Here is a 22,348-nt window from a genome sequence, read left to right as displayed (position 1 = left end):
ATGGAAATGGAAGTGGCAGCCAAAGAGAAGTCTTAATGATACAGTTATGAACCCATGATGAAAACACCGTCTCTAATTTGATCGGAAACATATTTATAAATGGATTAACTTTTATATTTAGAACATGAGATTTAAACCCACCATGTATCTTTGATTGGTCAGACATGCAAATAGAATGCATTTTCTTCATGCTTTTAACATGCAGAAAGATAATGAGTGATATCTGGACCTCACTAAACTTGCTCCATACCAAACAAAATCACCTGATTAGCCCTCGGCCATTTCACTCGAAAGAGCGTGGAAGAATGAAAAGTAACATGGACGATATATGATCACAAAACATGCGGGAAGCATTTCATGCTGTGTTAATTAGAGAATGAAGCCAAGCCAAAAAGAGATTTCATCCATTGCAGAGAAAGAGATAGAAATTAAGAACATATGATGTACAAGAGTAAGCTGCAGGAGCTGTGCCATGAAAACAAATGGGGTTTGCCAAGATACACTGCCATGAAAGATGGACCGGATCACAATCCTTGCTTCAAGGCTTGTGTTTCAGTAAATGGCTACTCCTTTGACTCGCCGGTTACTTGTAAATCTTTCAAACAAGCCCAGAACCAAGCTGCCATGATCGCTTTTCTTCACTTCACCTCTCCACCTTCTTCTTCTTCTTCACTTTCACCGGGTATGATTTCTCATCTGGTTTCTATTTTTGCTCTATTAATTTTTTGTAAATGGACCCTCTATTAGTTCTTGAAGTTGGGTTTAAGGCTAGTACTGTTACAGTGGATGAGCATAGCACCTCGGAGAGCCCAGAGTTCAACACTACTAGTACTTTAAAGAAGGCAGAGAATGCTGCTTCTATGTCTATTTCATTCTCAGACGGGTTTCAGGATGTAAGTTCTCGGCACTACTTCCTGTCATTATGATATCAGTTTCTGTTAATTGGTCGCATTACTAAACAGAGTAGTATCTTGTGGCTCGTCTTGTTATGTACATGACATTATGCATCTGAAATGTTGCATTTGCACTGTGAATTGGAAGTAATTCTTTGAATTAGAAGACAAGTAAAAGAAAAAAGAAAGAGACAGATAATTTGCAAATGATTTCTTGTGAATTGTTATTCTAAATGCGTTTACTCAATCATATTCGTTCAATGCAGTGATTTTCTATAATTTCTTTTAACCCGTTGAACCTTGTGCTGAAGAAACCTCTAATTTCTTTCTGCCATTCTTTATGCAGGACGAACCTGGTCGTCTTTACAAGAATCTCTTACAGGAGTTGGCTCAGAGAGAAGGTTTTTCCATGCCAGCATATACAACTGTGAACTCGGGTGCATTTCACATGCCAACATTCTATTCCACTGTGGATGTGGAAGGAGAGAAATTCTCCGGACATGTGGGGAAATCCAAAAAACAGGCAGAGTTGAGTGCCGCGAAGGTTGCTTACACCACCTTAAAAGAGCGTAAGTAAGTTATGGTTTTCATTTACTGTGAGCACCGGCAAGAAATAGATCTGACCCATTTTATCTTCTGGGTATCTAATGTCCCATCTTTATTGTGCAACACATTGTTGCAGTGCCAATCTGTTTATCCAAGTTGGAGTCATGTGCATGCTTGCTGCTTCTAATAATGCACATTTTCCTGGCAGAATGTGTGTGGCACATTGACATTAATAAGGTTAATTTCTGTGCAGGTGCTCTCAAAACCACTCAAAGCACTAACTGGAGAATGAATGTTGTTCCTGAACAAGATTTGGTTTCCTCTCCAACTACCAAGAATAAGGAATGTGCTTTAGAAACTAAAGGTGGAATCTTCCTCTGATACCTAGCACAACATTCTAAATCCTCCTACAGATTCTTATGCATGTACAAACATGTTCGTGTTGTTTAACCAGCCCTTTTACATATTTCATGCAGAGATCGATGAAGTTAAAGGGTCAGACAATGTATTGGACAACATCAATCTCAAAGCTGTGTACTGCAATGCACCTGATGCAATGGTACTGGAAATCGATAATATGAATAAAACTGGAAAGCCTTCCTCATGTTTGGAAACAGTGCCCTCTTCAACTAAAGAATACCCTTCCTCTCCAGCATTTATGCATACTGATCTTTCGGCTATCTCAATTGTGGATAAAAATGAAGGGAAATTAACGGGATTGAAAAGTTACTTGCTGTGCAACAGGTTTAGAGTCTACACACATTTTCCAGATATTGCATTCCCCAAGTGCATAACTGTGCTGCCCATCAGTGATGACAAATGGGTGGCTGTCAGGTTGGAGTTCCCAAATGAAGAAAGCAATTAGGTTGAGGTGCTTCTACCATCCTATTTATATAGATGGTATTGAATAAGACCTGGATTTACAATGTAATATCCAACTAGTCGACTTTCACAATTCACATATTCTACAAGGAACTAGAATAATAGTTATGTTTAATTCTTCAAGTTTATGAAATGTAATTATTGCTTCACATGCTACTTATAACTAAGAAAAAATAGTACCGTGAAATTAATTTTCCAAAACAAAGCGGTAAAGTTTACCTTCATTGATTTAAGTGTGCTCCAGAAAATTGTGGAGCGTCCCAGAAGTACATGGCAAGGTTCTCCGGAGAATATACCAAGAGGCACCATCAGTGAGAAGAGCTGAATCTTCTGACCAAAAAAGAGCAGAGCTGGTTCTAGAACCAAAATCCCTGCTACTTCATGAACTAAGAATCCACAAAAGGCGAATGAAGTTCAGTACGTTGACTAAAAAAGAGAGGCACCAAGAAGGTCTAGGGTTTAGGCCACAAGTATTCAACCTTCCCTGAGCTATAATTCAAGGTAACACTTTACTATGAGAGCAAAAGAGATAGAAAAGGGTTGTCCATTATTTGCTAGAGAAGACCCCAGAGCCTCCAACTTCCATACTCTTCTCTTCTATCTTTCCTAGTAGGAAACAGCTTACAATTTACAAGGCAGCCAATTCTATGAGCTCCCCCACCTCTAGATCACCTAGATTTCTGCGAAACTCAGTAAAATACTACGGATATTTCCACAACAATTGCATATAATATCTGCTAAGATACTTAAATGTTATCTAAAACTAAGATCATCTGAAGAGGAGACTCTACCTCGTTGTCCAAAACTAAGATGGTCTACGTACCTTTTGTTGGTTGGAACATTAGAGGTGGCAAGTTGATCTCCAGGAATAGTGTCCATTACCAAGGCCGCAGCATTAATGTATCAAAAATCTTGGACCAGTACCATACTCCTCCTCGCCTACATATATGACATGATTAATATTTGATACAACTATCCAAGATCAAATTACACTCCAATTTGATATAGTAAGAACTTAGAGCAGCATTCCCCTTATGAAGTCCACTACAGGTTCTCAAAAGAACAACTTTCTTGCACATAGCAGCTACAGATATCAAGGAATGTATGATTTTAGGATCTAATGAATTATCATAATATCAAGATATTTCATCTCTAATGCACTGTATGAAAACTTGAGGGTGTTCAATTAATTACTAGCAGACATCAGATTGGCCTCCAAGCTCTTCTGATCAATGAATATACCAACTCTCTCATTCAACCAAAACAATATTGCAGTACCAGTACCAAATTAAGAAGTAATGAAATTGCCTAACAAACGTCAAAATCTTTTTCTGATGCATACCATTCAACACTTTGATTTAAGTCAAGAAAAGATATCATTGAATTAACTCCAGCCAACTAACCAAGTCATCTTATGGTGCAGTACAGAGAATGACGGGAGCTCGAGTGTGACATGATTAATCTTAACTTGGAGTTAAACTTATGCCTTGTTCTGTGTACTACATTATAAGATGACTTAGTTGAACAAGGCACAAACACTATTACTCGTTCTCACCTTCTTTAATTGTGAATTCATTCAATTCCGAATAATACACATATCATTGAGCACAAAATTCAAAAACAGAACAATGTCAAAATTAAAGCTATCGTTTTGAGAATGTTGATTTGTTCAACATTTCGTCCAAGAGAAAATGTGTTCAACTACTTAAACTCCTTGGTTGCTACGGGATATTTTGTTTATATTTCTAGTTGGCGCCAATCCCTTTTTCTCTCTACTTTAGCTGCTCTCCGTTTTGATCAGTTGAAGTGTCTTTATTTTTTTTGAGGGGAATGAGAGAAATTTTCATTGGCTTAAGGGTCATTACAATAAAAAAGTATCATCTCCTCCACACTTGAAGAAGAGACTCTACCTCGTTTTCATTTACTTGGCAAGGTTTTTGTTGTTTAATAGCAACATCAATTACTCCTACATACAAGTCTATCAACTACTAATCGATAGGAATAGGTACATATCACTCTACATCTATTTACATGATTTAGCCATAATTATTTACAACACTCCCCCTTGGATATTTCATGCCAATAGTGTTTCCTAGGTTGTGCGCTTCTAAGCTGCCTTGTCAATAACCTTGCCCAGTAATAAAAACCCTGTGGGAAAAACAACCTTGGACGAAGGAGAAAAAGAGCACAACACGCATGAGTGTGGAGGAGTCATATCACAACTTTAGAGATAAGTGAAGTCTTCTTGTTAGCATCATAAGTAGGTAGTATGTCTACAAGAGGGATGCATCAGAGTTGCTGCACCAAAACCTTGCCCGGTAAACTCAGTGGGAAAAACTAGTGGTCGACGAAGGGAAAAGATGAGCAAATGCATATATGTTGAATCAAAGCATCTTCAGGATGCAGTAAGTGGGGTGACCATGCTAAAGATGTGCCTCGTCAAAACCTTGCCAGGTAATAAAACCCAGTGGGTCAAAATAACCCTGGACAGAGGACAAAAAGAGTACACGATGGTCAAGTGGGTATGCTTCGGGATACTCCCTTGATTTCGACTCCCCCTGAAAATTACATGTTAGGTAATTCAGATAATTTACGTAGACCAATACCTTGTACATGCTTTTGGAACGTAGACTTTTGTAGTGACTTGGCAAAAAGGTCTGCACGATTGTCTTCAGATCGAATATGCTTGACTTCAATCTTCTGATGCTCCTGTTGTTGCTGATTGAAGAAGAACTTCAGTGCAATATGTTTGGTGTTGTCTCTTTTGATGAAACCTGTCTTCATTTACTCGATGCAAGCAGTATTATCCTCATGGATAGTGATTGGTTTATCAGTGGTGGAATGCAGTCCACATGTGCTTCGAACATGCTTTATGATGGCCCTAAACCATATACATTCACGTACTGCTTCGTGAAGAGCTAGAATCTCAACATGATTTGAAGAGGTAGCAACAAGGGTTTGTTTTTTATCTGAGCAATATTTTCTATGTTTTTAACATCATTTTCCCTACATTTTACTTAGTTATTCTCTTAACAATATCATTTCTAACTTTGTTTTGTGTTTTAAGGTAGAAATGAACTTCAAACGCAAGAAATGAGCTAAGAAGAGCTAGAAATGATGGAAATGAAGGCAAGGAGGAAATGAAGCGTAGAAATGGGAAAGAAAGGGAGAAATGAAGCTTTCCTAATCTCTTACTAGGAAAAGGAATCCCAGTTGAATTAGGAATCCTAATGCAACTAGAAGTGAGCTCGGAAAAATGGTGTTTGGAAATGAGAAATGACAGAGTCTTAGTTGGACTAGGATACCTGATGACACTAGGAGTCCTGGTAATGTTAGGAGGTGCTGTGGCTTCAAGATGACTAAAGATGGTTCAAAAATGTTCTAGAATGCACAAGAAATTTTGGCAATTGAAGAATGGGCTTTGAAATTGTCCAATTGAGAAGTCTGGCCCAAAGATTGAAGCATGTGACTTGCACATGAGTTTCTAGATCCTTCTTGACGTCTTGGAAGAACCCTAAATCAATTCTTATTGATTTTTGCCGAAAATAAATAGAAGATTCATGAAGATTTCGGCAAGAGCATATTTGGAGAGTTTGAGAGAAATTCTACTTCGTTTGCAACCAAGAAAGGAAAATAAAATAAAATAAAATCATTTTAGGTTTCTTGGTTGTATTCTATATGCATGGTGGCCGAATTATGTTTAGGTCCATTGGAGAATTTCGGCCAAAGGAAGATGACTTATTCTCTAATTCAAATGAAATTTTCTCATTGGTCGGATGATGTAAACTTGGAGAATTCTTAGGGAATTAAACCCTAGGCTGTGCACTATATAAAGGAGGGATACAATGCCGTGAAAATCATCTCTCAACCCTGAATCAAAATCGCAATCTCTCCCCTTTAGTCTCTCAAAGTTTTGGCCTCTCCAAGTGTTCAAGATTTTGAAGCCGTGAAGCAAGTTCATCCTCCATTCATCCATCCTTGCCATCCACCACCTTTAGAGACCTTCTTGCGTTTTGAAGCATCTTTAAAAGTGTAACCATGAATCCTAGAACTTTGTTTTTGGTTTTACTATCTTGTAACTTAAAAATCAAATTATGTAGCGTTCTATCTTTTTAGTTTTCTTGGATGTTGCGATTTCTTATTAGATTAAAGTATATGTTTTGATGTTTAGTTTCCAAAAACCTTGAAGCATGAATTCATTTTAGGATTTTCAGATGGGCTAAATACAAATTACTACCCTGTGGTTTAGGTCCAAAATCAATTCAGTCCCTGAACTTCTAATTTCATCAAAAACACCCCTGCACTTTCAATTTTGATCTAATATATATGTCCAATTTGTTAGTTTTCCGACAATTGAGTTATTTAACTTGTTAACGTGGCTCATATATGGCCTATGTTTTATAATGTGGTGTCGAGGTGGTCTGCATAGTCAATTTAGGAGTGAGTTCTACTATTAAAAATAAATAGTTTTTCAACAAATAATCAAACTATAACTTGAACCCATAACATAATATTAACGAATTGGACCTATTAGATCAAAATTGAAAGTGCAGGGGTGTTTTTGATGATATTAGAAGTCCAGGGACTAAATTGATTTTTGACCTAAACCACAGGGTACTAACTAGTATTTAGCCCTTTTCAGATTTATAGTTTTCGAATTCTTTATATGTTCTTGAATGTTTGTTGATTTTGTACTTCAATCCTGTAATGCCCCGTACCTACTATTCTTTAGATGTGTTGGCACGGCGCTCTTTCTCTATCCGGCGATTCGCACGCCGTCCGGCCACCCCAGGACGAAAGGTTGGGCACAGCTCAACCCATTACACTTACAGAAGATCTAACATATGAAGAAGAACCAGTACAGATCCTTGATCGTCGTGAGCAAGTACTCCGAAGTAAGGTTATACCTTTGGTTAAAGTATTGTGGAGGAATCACCTAATTGAAGAAGATACTTGGGAACCAGAGGATCAAATGAGGCAACAGTATCCACATCTTTTTCCTTGACAGGAATAATTTCGAGGACGAAATTTTTATAAGGAGGGAAGATTGTAATGCCCCGTACCTACTAGTTACTTTTTACCGTGGTTGACTGAGGAGTGACTTTTTCTTTAGTCCGGTAAATTAGGAAATTTCTTTGAGATTGTCGTAGAATACGAAAAATCGAGTTCGTGGACACGTAGTTTGTTTAAATTGGATTTATATCGGAAAAGTTATGACCAAAAATAGAAATTTCTATTTTTGGCATGGTTGTCTTTTTGTGAGCTTCTATTTGTGGTAAAAAGGGGTTAAAATCAGATGGGAAGAGAGAGAAAGTAAAAAGAATCAAAAAAAAAAAAAAAAGAAGAAGGAGAGAGAACGGGACGAACCCGAGCCCCCCCTTTCTTTTTTTTCTTCCGCCGCTGCTCTCTCTCTCTCAGGCGATTCCGTCGCCGTCCGGCCACCCCAGGACGAAAGGTTGGGCACGGCGTGATCCTCTCTTCCTTCTCCTTCTAGCCATGTAAGTCTTTCACCTTGGGTAGCTTCGGTTTAAGAGATTTGAAGAGAATTGCAAAAAGGGGAAAATCGGGGTTTGGCTCCGATTTGGGTTTTTCCAGCGATTTCCGCCGGATTTCTTTGAAGTTTTGGGTTGCTGGGTTGTTGTTGATGATCATATCTAACTATTGCAGCTTGTGTTGGCCGGTGGAGGAAGATTTGAAGGTGTTTGGGGACGTGAACAGTAGTGTGAACAGTTCCATCCGAGTTCTTGAGTTTGGGTTTGGAATTCCGGCTTTTTCTGCTTGTGATTGCAGGTATAAAATTGTTGGGGGTGTTGTGGAGATAATTTTGAGCTAAATAGGTTGACCGAAATTGGATTTCACCTTTGAGTTTTGTGTTAAACTTGAGGATTGTTTGGTTTGAGTTTTTTTTGGAATTTTGGTGTAGTTATTGTTATTTTGGATAGTATGGATTATAAATTTTATGGGTAAATCTCTTGTTAATTTACTATTAAGGTTATTGTGGAATTATTCTATTTTGTGGAGGAGTTTGGAGTGGAGACTGTGTTTTGGAAAAGAAAATTTAGAGATGGAATTGTGAGTGAGAAATAAGGGAAGCTAGGAAAGAATATGGAAATTTTTGGAAAGGAATTATATTATTTATTGGTGGTAATTTGTGATGAAGGAAGTGAAATTAAATTGATTAAGTTATCGAACGGTCCTTGGGAAGGTTTAGATAAAGCGAGGTTATTGAATGGTTAAGATATCGAATTAAAAATCGGTTGAGTTGTTATGAGTTGGAGGGCATTGAGATTGTAAGGAATTATAGAATTTAATTCCGAATTGAAGTGTGGGAGTTTTATAACAATTTAGGAATAACGTACAGATGCTTTTCCGAGGGGAACGAGTTGATTTTGAGAGTATTTCCTTATTATGGTCAATTATATTCTATTATATTGTGACAGGACTTACTGAGCCCTCGAGCGAGGAGGACACCGGCAGGCAGCAGGGTTAGTTGCGGGACTCACTTGTGAGTGGACCTTTGTTTTATTTAAATAATGCATGCAGCATGGTATTAAATTTTGAAATGGATTGTTATTTGAGTAAATGTGATTTTATGGAAAGAAAAGGATCAAAAAGGAAACAGTTGACAAGGAGGCCAGTTTTGGCGCATGCGTATCTTACCTAGTTGGTAGTCCCGTCCAGACTACAGCTCGGTTGGCAGTCCCATCCTATGCGTCATCTGGTTGGCAGTCCCTTCCAGATGACTTGAGATAGTTAGTCGGCAGTCCCGTCTACTACCTGTGGCTAGTTGGCAGTCCTAACTAATCACCGCCTCCTATTCCGGTTGGCAGTCCCTTCCGGTGCGTCATCGGGTGGCAGTCCCTCCCCGATGGCATGAGATGCCTAGGAAGCAGTCCTTCCTAGTCATCAACTGAGTTTCTTGGAAAAAGAGTGAGTTGGAAATTTTTATGAAGTCTCGCTGCATGTTTGTTTTGTTGGAAAGAGAAATAGGAAAGCATACCATAAATTATTTGATTCTTGTTTCGGTTTTGTCCACTCACTCTAACGGATTTTAAATGTTTTCCCCTGGGCCCTTCGTTTTCAAATGCCCAGATTTCAGATTAGCAGAGATCGCGTCCAGGCTTACAGGACCTTGGAAATCAGCGCTTCCGTTTTTGTCCGTAGGTTATTACTTAACCTACCTTGTATGATATCGGCTTAGTTTAGGTGTTGCTCTGATAATCCTTTTCCTTTAATTTGATGGATGTTGTTGTTCGGATTGTTGTTGCTTACGGAGGTTATGTTGGGATTTGAACTTTCCGGATGTAATATATGTGCTTGGGTTGTAAATATGATATTGTAGGTTGAGTAGAAGTTAATGTTGTAATCATGTCCAGGTTTGTGGAATTTTTGGGTAGCCCATATTTAGGGGAGGTTCTGCCGAATTTTCGGTAGGATTTCTCTTAACGTAGGCCCCGCAGGCTCGTATCCAGGTAATTGGGGTGATTCCTGGGTCGGGTCCTGTCAGTTGGTGTCAGAGCACTAGGTTATTAGATTCTGTGGCCGATATCTTCTTATAGTTGTCTTACATGCTTGATAGTATTCAGTACCTCTCGAGTGATGGCCCGACTGCAGCGGTTCCCCATCATATACTCTTCGGTGCTGACGTACCAATCAAGTATGTAAGATAGTTGTTGTTGGTATAAATATCTTGGTGTAACTCAGTTATGGGAATTTCAGGTGGAATGAGACCCGGACGCAGATCTCATGCTGGCAGGAACCATTCACCCGCTGGTGAGGGTGATGATGAGCAGGTTCCTCGTGGGTTGTTACGGACCGTGGAGCGGTTGTTTGAGCGTTTTGCAGCGGCCCTCCCCAATCGTAGGACTGATTATACTGTGGAGTGTGCCAGACGCCATGGGGCGTATACTTTCTCTAGTGCCCCTACGAAGTCCGTAGCAGGAGACTGGATTACCCGCATGGAGAGAGTATTTGAGTCCTTGGGTTGTCCAGCTGCTAGGAGGGTTCCTTTGGCTATTGACCTCCTAGACGGGGATGCATGGCTTTGGTGGCAGGGTACCAGGAATATGGGTTTTGACCCAACTACCATGACTTGGGAAGAGTTCAAAACGGAGTTCTCAAATCGGTACTATAATCAGGCATCCCAGCACCGTCTCCGATTTGAGTTCATGCAGTTGAAGTAGACTGAAGAGATGACCGTGTTACAGTATGAGGAGCGTTTCATTGCTTTGTCTCGGTTTGCCCCTGAGTTGGTGGCCATAGAAAAGTTGAAGGTTGATCAGTTTATCAATGGTCTCCTACCTGTATATAGAGATTGGTTGGCGCCTCACGATTATCCGACTTTTAAGTTAGCAGTGGAGGCTGCTATGAGGTGTGAGGCTAGATATCTGGACGGTTCCCGACCTTTGGAGATTGGCGGTCCCAGTCAGGGGCCATCTAAGAGAATTGCCTCCAGTTCGGGTTCTGCATGTCATCAAGCAGTAGACCGAGCAGTTCAGATTCTAGCTCTCGTCAGCGCTTCAGGGGACTCTTCAGGAGGCCTGGGCAGACAGGTAGGAGACAGTTCAGGGGTGGCACTGCTAGTTGCAGTGGAGGCTTTGGTAGACAGGCGATTCCGAGAGACTATCCCCAGTGTGCTACTTGTGGTAGACACCATGCGGGCCCGTGTCAGGCAGGTGTGGGGACTTATTACCAGTGTGGCCAGTGGGGTCACTACAGGAGAGAATGCCCTCAGTTGACCCAGGGAGTCTTCACTACTACTAGTCAGAGTATGGGTCAGACCTCTGCGGGTGCTACTAGTTCGGGTTCTCATGGCAGTTTGTCAGGCAGGAGCAGCACTCAGCCGGGTCGTGGACAGAGAGGGCGTCCAGTGACCTAGGCCCATCTTCATGCTATGACCCAGCAGGAGGGTCGCACTGCACCGAACGTCATTATGGGTATGTTAATTGTTTTTGGTCAACCAGCTTTCATTTTGATTGATCCTGGAGCCTCTCACTCCTTTATGTCTAAGAGGTTTTCTTTCTTTGCTAATGTGCCCCCATCTCTCCTACTCGGAGAGTGGCATGTTGTTCTACCATCGGGGGAAAGACATAGAATTGAGTGGGTACATCATTTTTGTGGAGTGTTTGTAGAAGGAGTTTGCTTAGAGGCGGACTTGATTCCATTTGAGTTAGTGGAGTTTGATGTAATCCTAGGGATGGATTTCCTTCGGATGCATCATGCCTTAGTGGATTGCTTTTGTAGTACTATATTATTTCGGAGTCCGGGTAAGCCAGTTGTCACCTTTTATGGTGAACGGGAGGTTCTCCCATCTTGCATAATCTCAGCTTTAACTGCTAAGAAGATGTTGAGTAAGGGTTGCCAAGCTTATTTGGCACATGTGGTGAATTCAAATGCCGAAGTTATGGATCTCAGCCAAATTCCTATTGCTGGTGACTATCCAGATGTATTTCCAGAAGAATTGCCTGGATTGCCCCCGGTGCGAGAGATAGACTTTACCATTGATTTACTTCCAGGTACGACACCCATCTCTCAAGCACCTTATAGAATGGCACCGGCAGAAGTGAAGGAGTTGTATATACAGTTGCAGGAGTTAACGGATAAAGGGTTTATACAACCTAGTGTATCTCCCTGGGGTGCACCTGTGTTGTTTGTGAAGAAGAAAGACGGTACTTTGAGGCTTTGTATTGATTACCGGAAACTAAACAGGGTGACTATAAGGAATAAATATCCCTTGCCCCGCATTGATGATTTGTTTGACCAGTTGAGGGGTGCTAAAGTTTTCTCAAAGATTGATTTGAGGTCTGGTTATCATCAGTTACGGATTAAAGAGGAGGATGTAGCCAAAACTGCTTTTCGATCACGTTATGGTCATTATGAGTTTCTTGTTATGCCTTTTGGGTTGACTAATGCACCCGCTGCTTTTATGGATCTCATGAACAGGGTGTTTCGCCCGTGTCTTGACCGCTTTGTGATTGTGTTCATTGATGACATACTGGTTTATTCTAAAAGTGAGGAGTTACATGCTGAGCACTTGAATATTGTGTTGGAGACTCTACGGCTACTCCAATTGTATGCTAAATTCAGTAAGTGTGAGTTTTGGCTTGACCAAGTGACATTCTTGGGTCACGTCATTACAGCTGCTGGTGTTAGTGTTGATCCCCAAAAAGTAGAAGCAGTGTTGAATTGGGAAAGACCTACCAATGTAACGGAAATTCGTAGTTTCTTGGGTCTTGCTGGTTACTATCGACGTTTTGTGCAAAACTTTTCTAGAATTGCCGCTCCTCTTACTAAGTTAACGAGAAAGGGTGTCAGATTTGTTTGGTCTAAAAATTGTGAGCGGAGCTTCCAAGAACTTAAGAGTCGGCTGACTAGTGCTCCAATTCTATCCTTACCTGATGATAGTGGGGAGTATGTAATTTACAGCGATGCCTCTAGACAAGGCTTAGGCTGTGTTCTAATGCAGCATGGTAATGTGATTGCTTATGCTTCTAGACAGTTGAAGCCACATGAGTTGAATTATCCCACACATGATTTAGAGTTGGCAGCTATTGTACTTGCTCTTAAGCTATGGAGGCATTATCTGTATGGAGCCAGATGTCAGATTTTCACTGACCATAAGAGCCACAAGTATGTGTTTACACAACCGAATTTAAATTTAAGACAACGAAGATGGATGGAATTGATTGAAGATTATGATTGTACCATTGAGTATCACCCCGGTAAAGCGAATGTGGTGGCGGATGCACTTAGTAGGAATCCATCCGTGACCTTGTCATATTTAAGGGCCACTCGAGTGTCAGAGTTGAGGTCTACAGGGGTTGAGTTATCGGTTGATGAGGTTGGTACTCTGGTGGTTAGTTTTCATGTGAGACCAGCATTCATTGATAAAATACGAGAAGCCCAGCCTCTTGATCCAAGAATTGAAGGGATTAAAGAAGGTGTTCGTGGTGGTTGGCAACTTGAGTTTTCTATTCGAAGAGATGGAACATTGATGTTTGGGAAGAGACTTTGTGTTCCTAACGTTGAAGCACTTAAACGAGAAATACTTGATGAAGCTCATAACTCCGCGTATGCCCTGCATCCTGGTGGTACAAAAATGTATCGGACTCTCAAAGAGTACTATTGGTGGCCAAACATGAAAAGAGAAATTGCAGCTTTTGTGAGTAAATGCCTTGTGTGCCAGCAAGTGAAAGCGGAAAGGCAAAAACCGTCGGGATTGTTGCAACCTTTGCCCATCCCGAAATGGAAATGGGAACATCTCACCATGGATTTTATTTACAAGTTACCTCGTACGCAGGATGGTAAGGATGGTATTTGGGTGATTGTGGATCGACTCACCAAATCAGCTCATTTTTTGGCAGTAAAGGAAACCTTTAGTTTGGACAAATTGGCAAAGTTGTATGTGGACGAAATTGTAAAGCTTCATGGTGTTCCCGAGTCCATTGTTTCTGATCGTGATGCTCGATTCACATCAAAGTTTTGGAGAAAGGTTCACAAATTTATGGGAACAGAATTACAATTTAGTACTGCTTTCCATCCTCAAATTGATGGACAATCTGAGCGGACTATACAGACTTTGGAAGATATGTTGAGGGCTTGTTCTCTACAATTTAAAGGAAGTTGGGATAAGCATTTGGCCTTGATGGAGTTTGCATATAACAACAGTTACCATTCGAGTATTGGTATGGCTCCCTACGAAGCTTTGTATGGGAAACAGTGTAGGACCCCCTTTTGTTGGGATGAAGTGGGAGAAAGACAACTTATTGGTCCTGAGATTATTGAAATCACAACAGATAAAGTTAAGGTGATCAGAGAGAGACTCAAGACGGCTCAAAGCAGACAGAAAAGCTACGCAGATAAACACAGGAAGCATCTTGAATTTCAAGTTGGTGATTGGGTATTTTTGAAGTTATCTCCTTGGAAGGGTGTGGTAAGGTTTGGTAAACGAGGGAAACTAAGCCCAAGGTATATGGGTCCCTATGAGATTGTGGAACGAATTGGTCTTGTCGCTTATCGCTCGGCTTTACCTCCACAACTATCTCGAGTACATGATGTCTTCCATGTCTCCATGCTTCGCAAGTACATCACTGATCCTTCACATGTGTTACCAGCTCAACCCATTACACTTACAGAAGATCTAACATATGAAGAAGAACCAGTACAGATCCTTGATCGTCGTGAGCAAGTACTCCGAAGTAAGGTTATACCTTTGGTTAAAGTATTGTGGAGGAATCACCTAATTGAAGAAGATACTTGGGAACCAGAGGATCAAATGAGGCAACAGTATCCACATCTTTTTCCTTGACAGGAATAATTTCGAGGACGAAATTTTTATAAGGAGGGAAGATTGTAATGCCCCGTACCTACTAGTTACTTTTTACCGTGGTTGACTGAGGAGTGACTTTTTCTTTAGTCCGGTAAATTAGGAAATTTCTTTGAGATTGTCGTAGAATACGAAAAATCGAGTTCGTGGACACGTAGTTTGTTTAAATTGGATTTATATCGGAAAAGTTATGACCAAAAATAGAAATTTCTATTTTTGGCATGGTTGTCTTTTTGTGAGCTTCTATTTGTGGTAAAAAGGGGTTAAAATCAGATGGGAAGAGAGAGAAAGTAAAAAGAATCAAAAAAAAAAAAAAAAGAAGAAGGAGAGAGAACGGGACGAACCCGAGCCCCCCCTTTCTTTTTTTTCTTCCGCCGCTGCTCTCTCTCTCTCAGGCGATTCCGTCGCCGTCCGGCCACCCCAGGACGAAAGGTTGGGCACGGCGTGATCCTCTCTTCCTTCTCCTTCTAGCCATGTAAGTCTTTCACCTTGGGTAGCTTCGGTTTAAGAGATTTGAAGAGAATTGCAAAAAGGGGAAAATCGGGGTTTGGCTCCGATTTGGGTTTTTCCAGCGATTTCCGCCGGATTTCTTTGAAGTTTTGGGTTGCTGGGTTGTTGTTGATGATCATATCTAACTATTGCAGCTTGTGTTGGCCGGTGGAGGAAGATTTGAAGGTGTTTGGGGACGTGAACAGTAGTGTGAACAGTTCCATCCGAGTTCTTGAGTTTGGGTTTGGAATTCCGGCTTTTTCTGCTTGTGATTGTAGGTATAAAATTGTTGGGGGTGTTGTGGAGATAATTTTGAGCTAAATAGGTTGACCGAAATTGGATTTCACCTTTGAGTTTTGTGTTAAACTTGAGGATTGTTTGGTTTGAGTTTTTTTGGAATTTTGGTGTAGTTATTGTTATTTTGGATAGTATGGATTATAAATTTTATGGGTAAATCTCTTGTTAATTTACTATTAAGGTTATTGTGGAATTATTCTATTTTGTGGAGGAGTTTGGAGTGGAGACTGTGTTTTGGAAAGAAAATTTAGAGATGGAATTGTGAGTGAGAAATAAGGGAAGCTAGGAAAGATTATGGAAATTTTTGGAAAGGAATTATATTATTTATTGGTGGTAATTTGTGATGAAGGAAGTGAAATTAAATTGATTAAGTTATCGAACGCTCCTTGGGAAGGTTTAGATAAAGCGAGGTTATTGAATGGTTAAGATATCGAATTAAAAATCGGTTGAGTTGTTATGAGTTGGAGGGCATTGAGATTGTAAGGAATTATAGAATTTAATTCCGAATTGAAGTGTGGGAGTTTTATAACAATTTAGGAATAACAGATGCTTTTCCGAGGGGAACGAGTTGATTTTGAGAGTATTTCCTTATTATGGTCAATTATATTCTATTCTATTGTGACAGGACGTACTGAGCCCTCGAGCGAGGAGGACACCGGCAGGCAGCAGGGTTAGTTGCGGGACTCACTTGTGAGTGGACCTTTGTTTTATTTAAATAATGCATGCAGCATGGTATTAAATTTTGAAATGGATTGTTATTTGAGTAAATGTGATTTTATGGAAAGAAAAGGATCAAAAAGGAAACAGTTGACAAGGAGGCCAGTTTTGGCGCATGTGTATCTTACCTAGTTGGCAGTCCCTTCTAGGTAATAGTCTGGTCGGCAGTCCCATCCAGACTACAGCTCGGTTGGCAGTCCCATCCGATGCGTCATCTGGTTGGCAGTCCCTTCCAGATGACTTGAGATAGTTAGTCGGCAGTCCCGTCTACTACCTGTGGCTAGTTTGCAGTCCCAACTAATCACCGCCTCCTATTCCGGTTGGCAGTCCCTTCCGGTGCGTCATCGGGTGGCAGTCCCTCCCCGATGGCATGAGATGCCTAGTAAGCAGTCCTTCCTAGTCATCAACTGAGTTTCTTGGAAAAAGAGTGAGTTGGAAATTTTTATGAAGTCTCGCTGCATGTTTGTTTTGTTGGAAAGAGAAATGGGAAAGCATACCATAAATTATTTGATTCTTGTTTCGGTTTTATCCACTCACTCTAACGGATTTTAAATGTTTTCCCCTGGGCCCTTCGTTTTCAAATGCCTAGATTTCAGATTAGCAGAGATCGCGTCCAGGCTTAAAGGACCTTGGAAATCAGCGCTTCCGTTTTTGTCCGTAGGTTATTACTTAACCTACCTTGTATGATATCGGCTTAGTTTAGGTGTTGCTCTGATAATCCTTTTCCTTTAATTTGATGGATGTTGTTGTTCGGATTGTTGTTGCTTACGGAGGTTATGTTGGGATTTGAACTTTCCGGATGTAATATATGTGCTTGGGTTGTAAATATGATATTGTAGGTTGAGTAGAAGTTAATGTTGTAATCATGTCCAGGTTTGTGGAATTTTTGGGTAGCCCATATTTAGGGGAGGTTCTGCCGAATTTTCAGTAGGATTTCGCTTAACGTGGGCCCCGCAGGCTCGTATCCAGGTAATTGGGGTGATTCCTGGGTCGGGTCCTGTCAAATCCCACCTTTCATGTTTCGATTTCTTTGACGACCAACTTAGGTTTCGAGTTACATGATTGAATCCATAATAAGATGCTAGCATTCTATGTCTTGTTAATTAAAGTGGAAAACCTATAATTCCTTAGGTAAATCACCAAAGAGAATTGCATGCTCGATTGGTGTTCTAACTTGTGTGTTTTTCTTAAATCAATCAAACTTTCTAAGTGTTTAATGCTTTGGATATGTGATAGGACCCGCCCCGGATTTCACCCTGAAATCCGAAGAGGCCCTGCGGGGCCCACCTTAGAAGAAATTCTACGAAAAATTTGACAGAACTTCTCCTAAAAATGGACAACCCACAACCTGTAGAAAAGCATTTACACTTCTAAATCATCCATCCATATTCTCCTGGAGCCACCCTGCTCCCTATATCACAACATCTCCTATTTCACAAACAATTCTGATACTTAAGAATATTAATCTCAAGAGTTATCAGAGCAATCTATTTCTTAGGCATACAAAAAGGTAGAATACAAGATAAACGACCAATACTTTTATAATGCAGAAGCTATGACAGCTATACCTCAACCCCAAGTACGCTCGACCTCAAGCTAAACTGGCCTGCAAACTGGGCATTTAAAACCGAAGGGCCTAGGGGAAAACATTTAAAAACCGTTAGAGTGAATGGACGAAAAATAAGTACTTTCGAATGTATAAGTAAAACTTAATGCTTTCGCAAGTTATTCTCTAAAATCTCGCATGCAGTAACAATCTTGGAAAAATACTTTTAATCATCATCCTCAATCCTTTTTAAAACATCATTTTCAAGAAGTTCATTTGATGACTAGAAAGGACTGCTGTCTAGTCATCTCATGCCATCTGGGAGGGACTGCCACCCAGAAGACGCATCGGAAGGAACTGCCAATCGGAACAGGAGGCGGTGGATAGAAGGGACTGCCAACTAACCACAGGTAGTTAGAAGGGACTGCCAACTAACTACCTCATGTCATCTGGAAGGGACTGCCAACCAGATGACGCATCGGATGGGACTGCCAACCGGGCTATAGTCTGGAAGGGACTGCCAACCGGACTGTAGTCTGGAAGGGACTGCCAACCAGACTATTACCTAGAAGGGACTGCCAACTAGGTAATGCATGCATGCGCTGACTGATAGCCTCCTCAATAAACTGGAAACAACCTCTTTCAATTACTTGCTTTCGGAAAGAAACTTGCTATTACTTCAATAAAACATATAAAATTCACCGAAAGCATAACTCAGAATTATCTCGCTAAATCAAACCTCAATATCTCAATAAATCCTCAAAAACATAAATCAAATACTCTATAAATCAATAAATGCTTTCGGAAAGAAAACTCAATCTAACTTCAAGGTTGATAAGTGCGGAGCTTAAAGCTCAATAAATCTCGATAATTCAATCATGCTCAAATATTCGATGAAACATTCGTACTCGTGAATCCTCATAAAAACTGATATTGAAATCCATAATTTTCATAATATTTTCTGAATCAGTCACTTCCTGAAAATCATTTCTCAACTCAAATACTTCTGAATAACTATCTCAAAAATCTACTAAAAGCCCTCGGGAAGGAATTTCAATACTAAAAATCCCGTGACTCATACAGCATAATAAATCTCAAGAAATCAAGCTCATAAACTCATAATACTCAATAATTCAAATAATAAATTAAACCTCAATCGGAAATTAATAATATACTGCATGCACATTTAATTTAAAATAAATGTCCACTCACAGTACTATTGAGGCGATCACGCATACAAGCTCTTTCGTCGAGCAATAACTTGGTATATCGCCCTGTACACAATTATAATTCGTGAATAACAATCCGGAATAAAATACGATTCCAATGTCCTATTCTCATAAATCAACATTTCTATTTCTTCTCTGATTAAACCAAAACTTCATCATTTGCATCTATTCTTTAATTGAAGGTTTCTAGGGCAAAGCTGAGAGAAATCTGATAGTGGAATTCTCATAAATCAATAACCAAACTATTGAACTTCGGAAATTCCGATTAATATCCAAACCTCCTCCAATTTCCACCAAACACCTATCCATAAATTCGCAACAATATATACTACCCAATAAACCAAAAAAACTCACCAGGAACGGCCGGACGCGCCCTCACGCGCCGCCACAGGCAGCTGTGCCTGGACCCCACACGCCGCCGGTCAACCACCATATCTGGCTACTAAATTTTACCAGCATTAACAACTCAACATTCCAAGCGTCTTTCATAACTGTGGCCAAGTCAGAAAATACCTCTAAGTGGCCGAACAATTAAGCAAACCGAAGTAGAGTAAAATTTTCTAATTATGCTTTCTCCCTCCATGTTGCAAATCGCCTCAAGGTATTTGGGGAGCTTCAAGTACGCCTCAAGGCGCTTCTAAAAAGCCTGGCTTTGTCGCCGGAGGTGACCGGAATTGAGGTCAACGATCAATTGCTACAGTAAACTCCCACGACTTGGTTCGTCATTTTCCGGCCAAGTTACCGTGAGATACCACCGTAGGCGCCACGAGTAGGTCGAGACGAGTCCGTAGCCACCGGTCTTGCGCCGTCAGGTGGCCGGAAGAGAGAGATCACCGGAGTTGTAGATTGCCGAAGGAAGAGAGAAAAATGCGAGGGGAGGAGGAGAGAGAAAGAGAAAAGAAAAGTTACCGGCCAACAGTAGAAATTCAAATATATACTACTTACCGTGAACAGTAACTTTCACATTTTCGCGTATAACTTTTGTATATGAGATCGGATTTTTACGTACCACATATGCACGCGCTCGGTTTAACGTCCACTACAACTTTCATGAAGGAAATTTTCTCAAATTTTGACCCGAACAAAAAGTCAACTTTTAGGGCCCCCTAAAATGTCGAAACGAAGCCAAAAAGTAAATGTAAATGTCGTTTACCCATCGAAAGACTTGTAAACTGGTAAATTTAGGTTCGGGACGTTACAATATGTGTGTTATTGGATTGGTCACTCATTAGCATGCATGTTTAATAGGATTAACTATGGTGCGTTCATCTAGTTAATTTAACTAAGGAAAGTAATAAGAACCTGTGCATGCGTCCATGGTTTGTTCTTGATTGATTTCGTGCAAGTATGTGTTTTCATTCGAAAATTATAATTTGTATCCTCGAATTCTTTTTAAAGGTTGTTAATTACATCATACATTCTCATATGTTCATCTTATCTTGATTCTTGGCTGATTGGTCATTGTAATTAGTTAGTTAGATAATTAGTTTAGTAAATAAAACAATTTTCGAACCCCCCTTTAATTCCTTTTAATTTTCGTAAATATTGTATATTTGTATTAATATTCTTTTCTTTGATGTTTAAATGACAGGAGCACCCTCAATCCCTGGATAAAACGATCCCTACTTGCTATATACTAGCAATTGTCAACAGGGTTAATTTTGAGAACTCATTTTGAGCTCATCAATTTTTGGCTCCATTGTCGGGGATTGAAAAGTCTTTTTGCATTTGTTTCGTCAATATTGTATATATGTATATGTGTGAAATAGTAAAAAAAAAAAAAACATATATATTTGTTTTGTGTTTTTCGTTAATGATGGTGTTTGGTAGGGATAAAGGTTTTATTATAAGTTTGAAATTAATTTTGGAAATATGTGAAGTCTCTTTTGTAAATATTGGCCTAAACCCTTTATGGGCACCTAGTTCAGGTCCCTTAAGGTTGAGGGTGACCTTTATTAACACTTGTTGAACTGTCTTCACACTTATGACTTTTCTTATCTAAGTATAGCCTATGTGGAATGGTGTCTAGAAAGGGGACAACGTCCATGACAGGTTCTAAATTCAGAAGTGCATACAATTGGGCCTAAACCACTATGTGGGAGTAGCTCAAGCCAAAATGAATTTTGCCTCTTGTGTTCATCCTCCCCCACCTGGCCATTTCAGTAAGGTTGCCCAAAAGATTTGAAGGGAGGTTTGTGTCTAGGCGACTATACTTGGGTTGCACGTTCCAATTTTAATTTTGGGTTTATAATCGAATTTTTGTTCTTATTAAACATTGGAAGGGACAAAAAATACACATGTAAAATTGTAAAGTTTTATATCCCATAAAATACTTGTAAATTTCGTGTAAGATGTATAGTTAATTCGTATACTTGTATTTCCTATCAATTTTACTTTACTAACTTATTCTTTGAATTATAGGGAAAATCAAATGGCTAAAGGATTAACCCAGTCTATTAAGGACCTTGCGTCCTCATTGTGCCTGGTGGGCTCCCCAACGCAATTGTGTACCCTGCTGCTGCAAATGGAAAGTCTTATCACTTTGAAATGAAATCTGGATTGCTTCAGAGACTTCCCATTTTCCATGGCTTTAATGTTGAAGACCCTAATAAGCACTTGAAGGAGTTTCTATTTGTTTGCTCATGTATGACGCCTCAAGAGGTTGATGAAGACATCTTCAAGTTAAAGGCATTCCCATTTTCTCTGGAGGATCGTGCAAAGGATTGGTTGTATGAGCTGCCTAAAGGACATATTACATCTTGGAATGGATTAATGGAAGCATTTTTGGAAACGTATTTTCCCACTTCACGTGTGATCATGCTTAGGAAGAAAATCACAGGAATTGCTCAAGATGTGCATGAGACTTATCCAGCTTATTATGAGAGGTTCAAGGCCTTGTTATCACAATGTCCACAACATAACTTCAAGGACGAGAATCTCCTCCAATTCTTCTATGAAGGACTCACCCATTTGGATAGACAAATGTTAGATGCTGCAAGTGGTGGGGCCTTTGTAGACAAAATGCCATCAGAGGGAATGAAATTGATTGCCAATCGTGCTTTAAATGCTCAACAATATGAAGGCCTTGGTAATTCAACGCAGAGGGTAAGTGAGGTAAGTAACTATGATATTTTGGATGAAAAGCTTAACAAACTTACTTCAATTGTGAGCTAGGTACTTAGCATTCATGGACAACCAATCTCCCGAACTTGGGAAGATTGCAACGTTATTGGTGACTATGTTCAACAAGGCTTTTATAAGCCTCAGGTTTTTCAGAACTTTGTTTCTTCCAATTTTGACTCGATTTCTAACCCTAGCTATGATAAGATGTTTGAAGCTTTAGCAAGTTCTACTCAAGCACTTGTGGACAGTCGTAAGGACATCTTGGAATTGAAGGAACAAATAGGTTAAGTGTTGGGCTTTA

At 40.0% G+C, this 22,348-nt stretch overlaps 2 protein-coding genes across 2 annotated transcripts; both read left to right on the top strand.

Moving 5' to 3' along the window:
- Positions 1-80: 80 nt before the first annotated feature.
- On the top strand, positions 81-2,484 carry LOC112165797 (double-stranded RNA-binding protein 1). Its single transcript, XM_024302460.2, has 5 exons — positions 81-682; positions 784-893; positions 1,240-1,462; positions 1,693-1,803; positions 1,916-2,484. The coding sequence occupies exons 1-5, from the start codon at positions 439-441 to the stop codon at positions 2,302-2,304; spliced, it is 1,077 nt and encodes a 358-aa protein (XP_024158228.1). The 5' UTR covers positions 81-438; the 3' UTR covers positions 2,305-2,484.
- An 8,029-nt stretch (positions 2,485-10,513) lies between these two features.
- Positions 10,514-22,335, top strand: LOC121049220. Its single transcript, XM_040505886.1, has 8 exons — positions 10,514-11,054; positions 11,453-13,173; positions 13,327-13,767; positions 14,140-14,597; positions 15,291-15,413; positions 21,346-21,409; positions 21,493-22,038; positions 22,099-22,335. Exons 1-8 carry the CDS (start codon positions 10,514-10,516, stop codon positions 22,333-22,335), a joined length of 4,131 nt encoding a protein of 1,376 aa, XP_040361820.1.
- Positions 22,336-22,348: the final 13 nt, after the last annotated feature.

This window comes from Rosa chinensis, chromosome 5 (assembly GCF_002994745.2).
Source record: "Rosa chinensis cultivar Old Blush chromosome 5, RchiOBHm-V2, whole genome shotgun sequence".
NCBI classification, from domain to species: Eukaryota; Viridiplantae; Streptophyta; class Magnoliopsida; order Rosales; family Rosaceae; genus Rosa; species Rosa chinensis.
The sequence above is the reverse complement of the archived record's forward strand: the minus strand, read 5'-3'. Positions and strand labels throughout refer to the sequence as shown.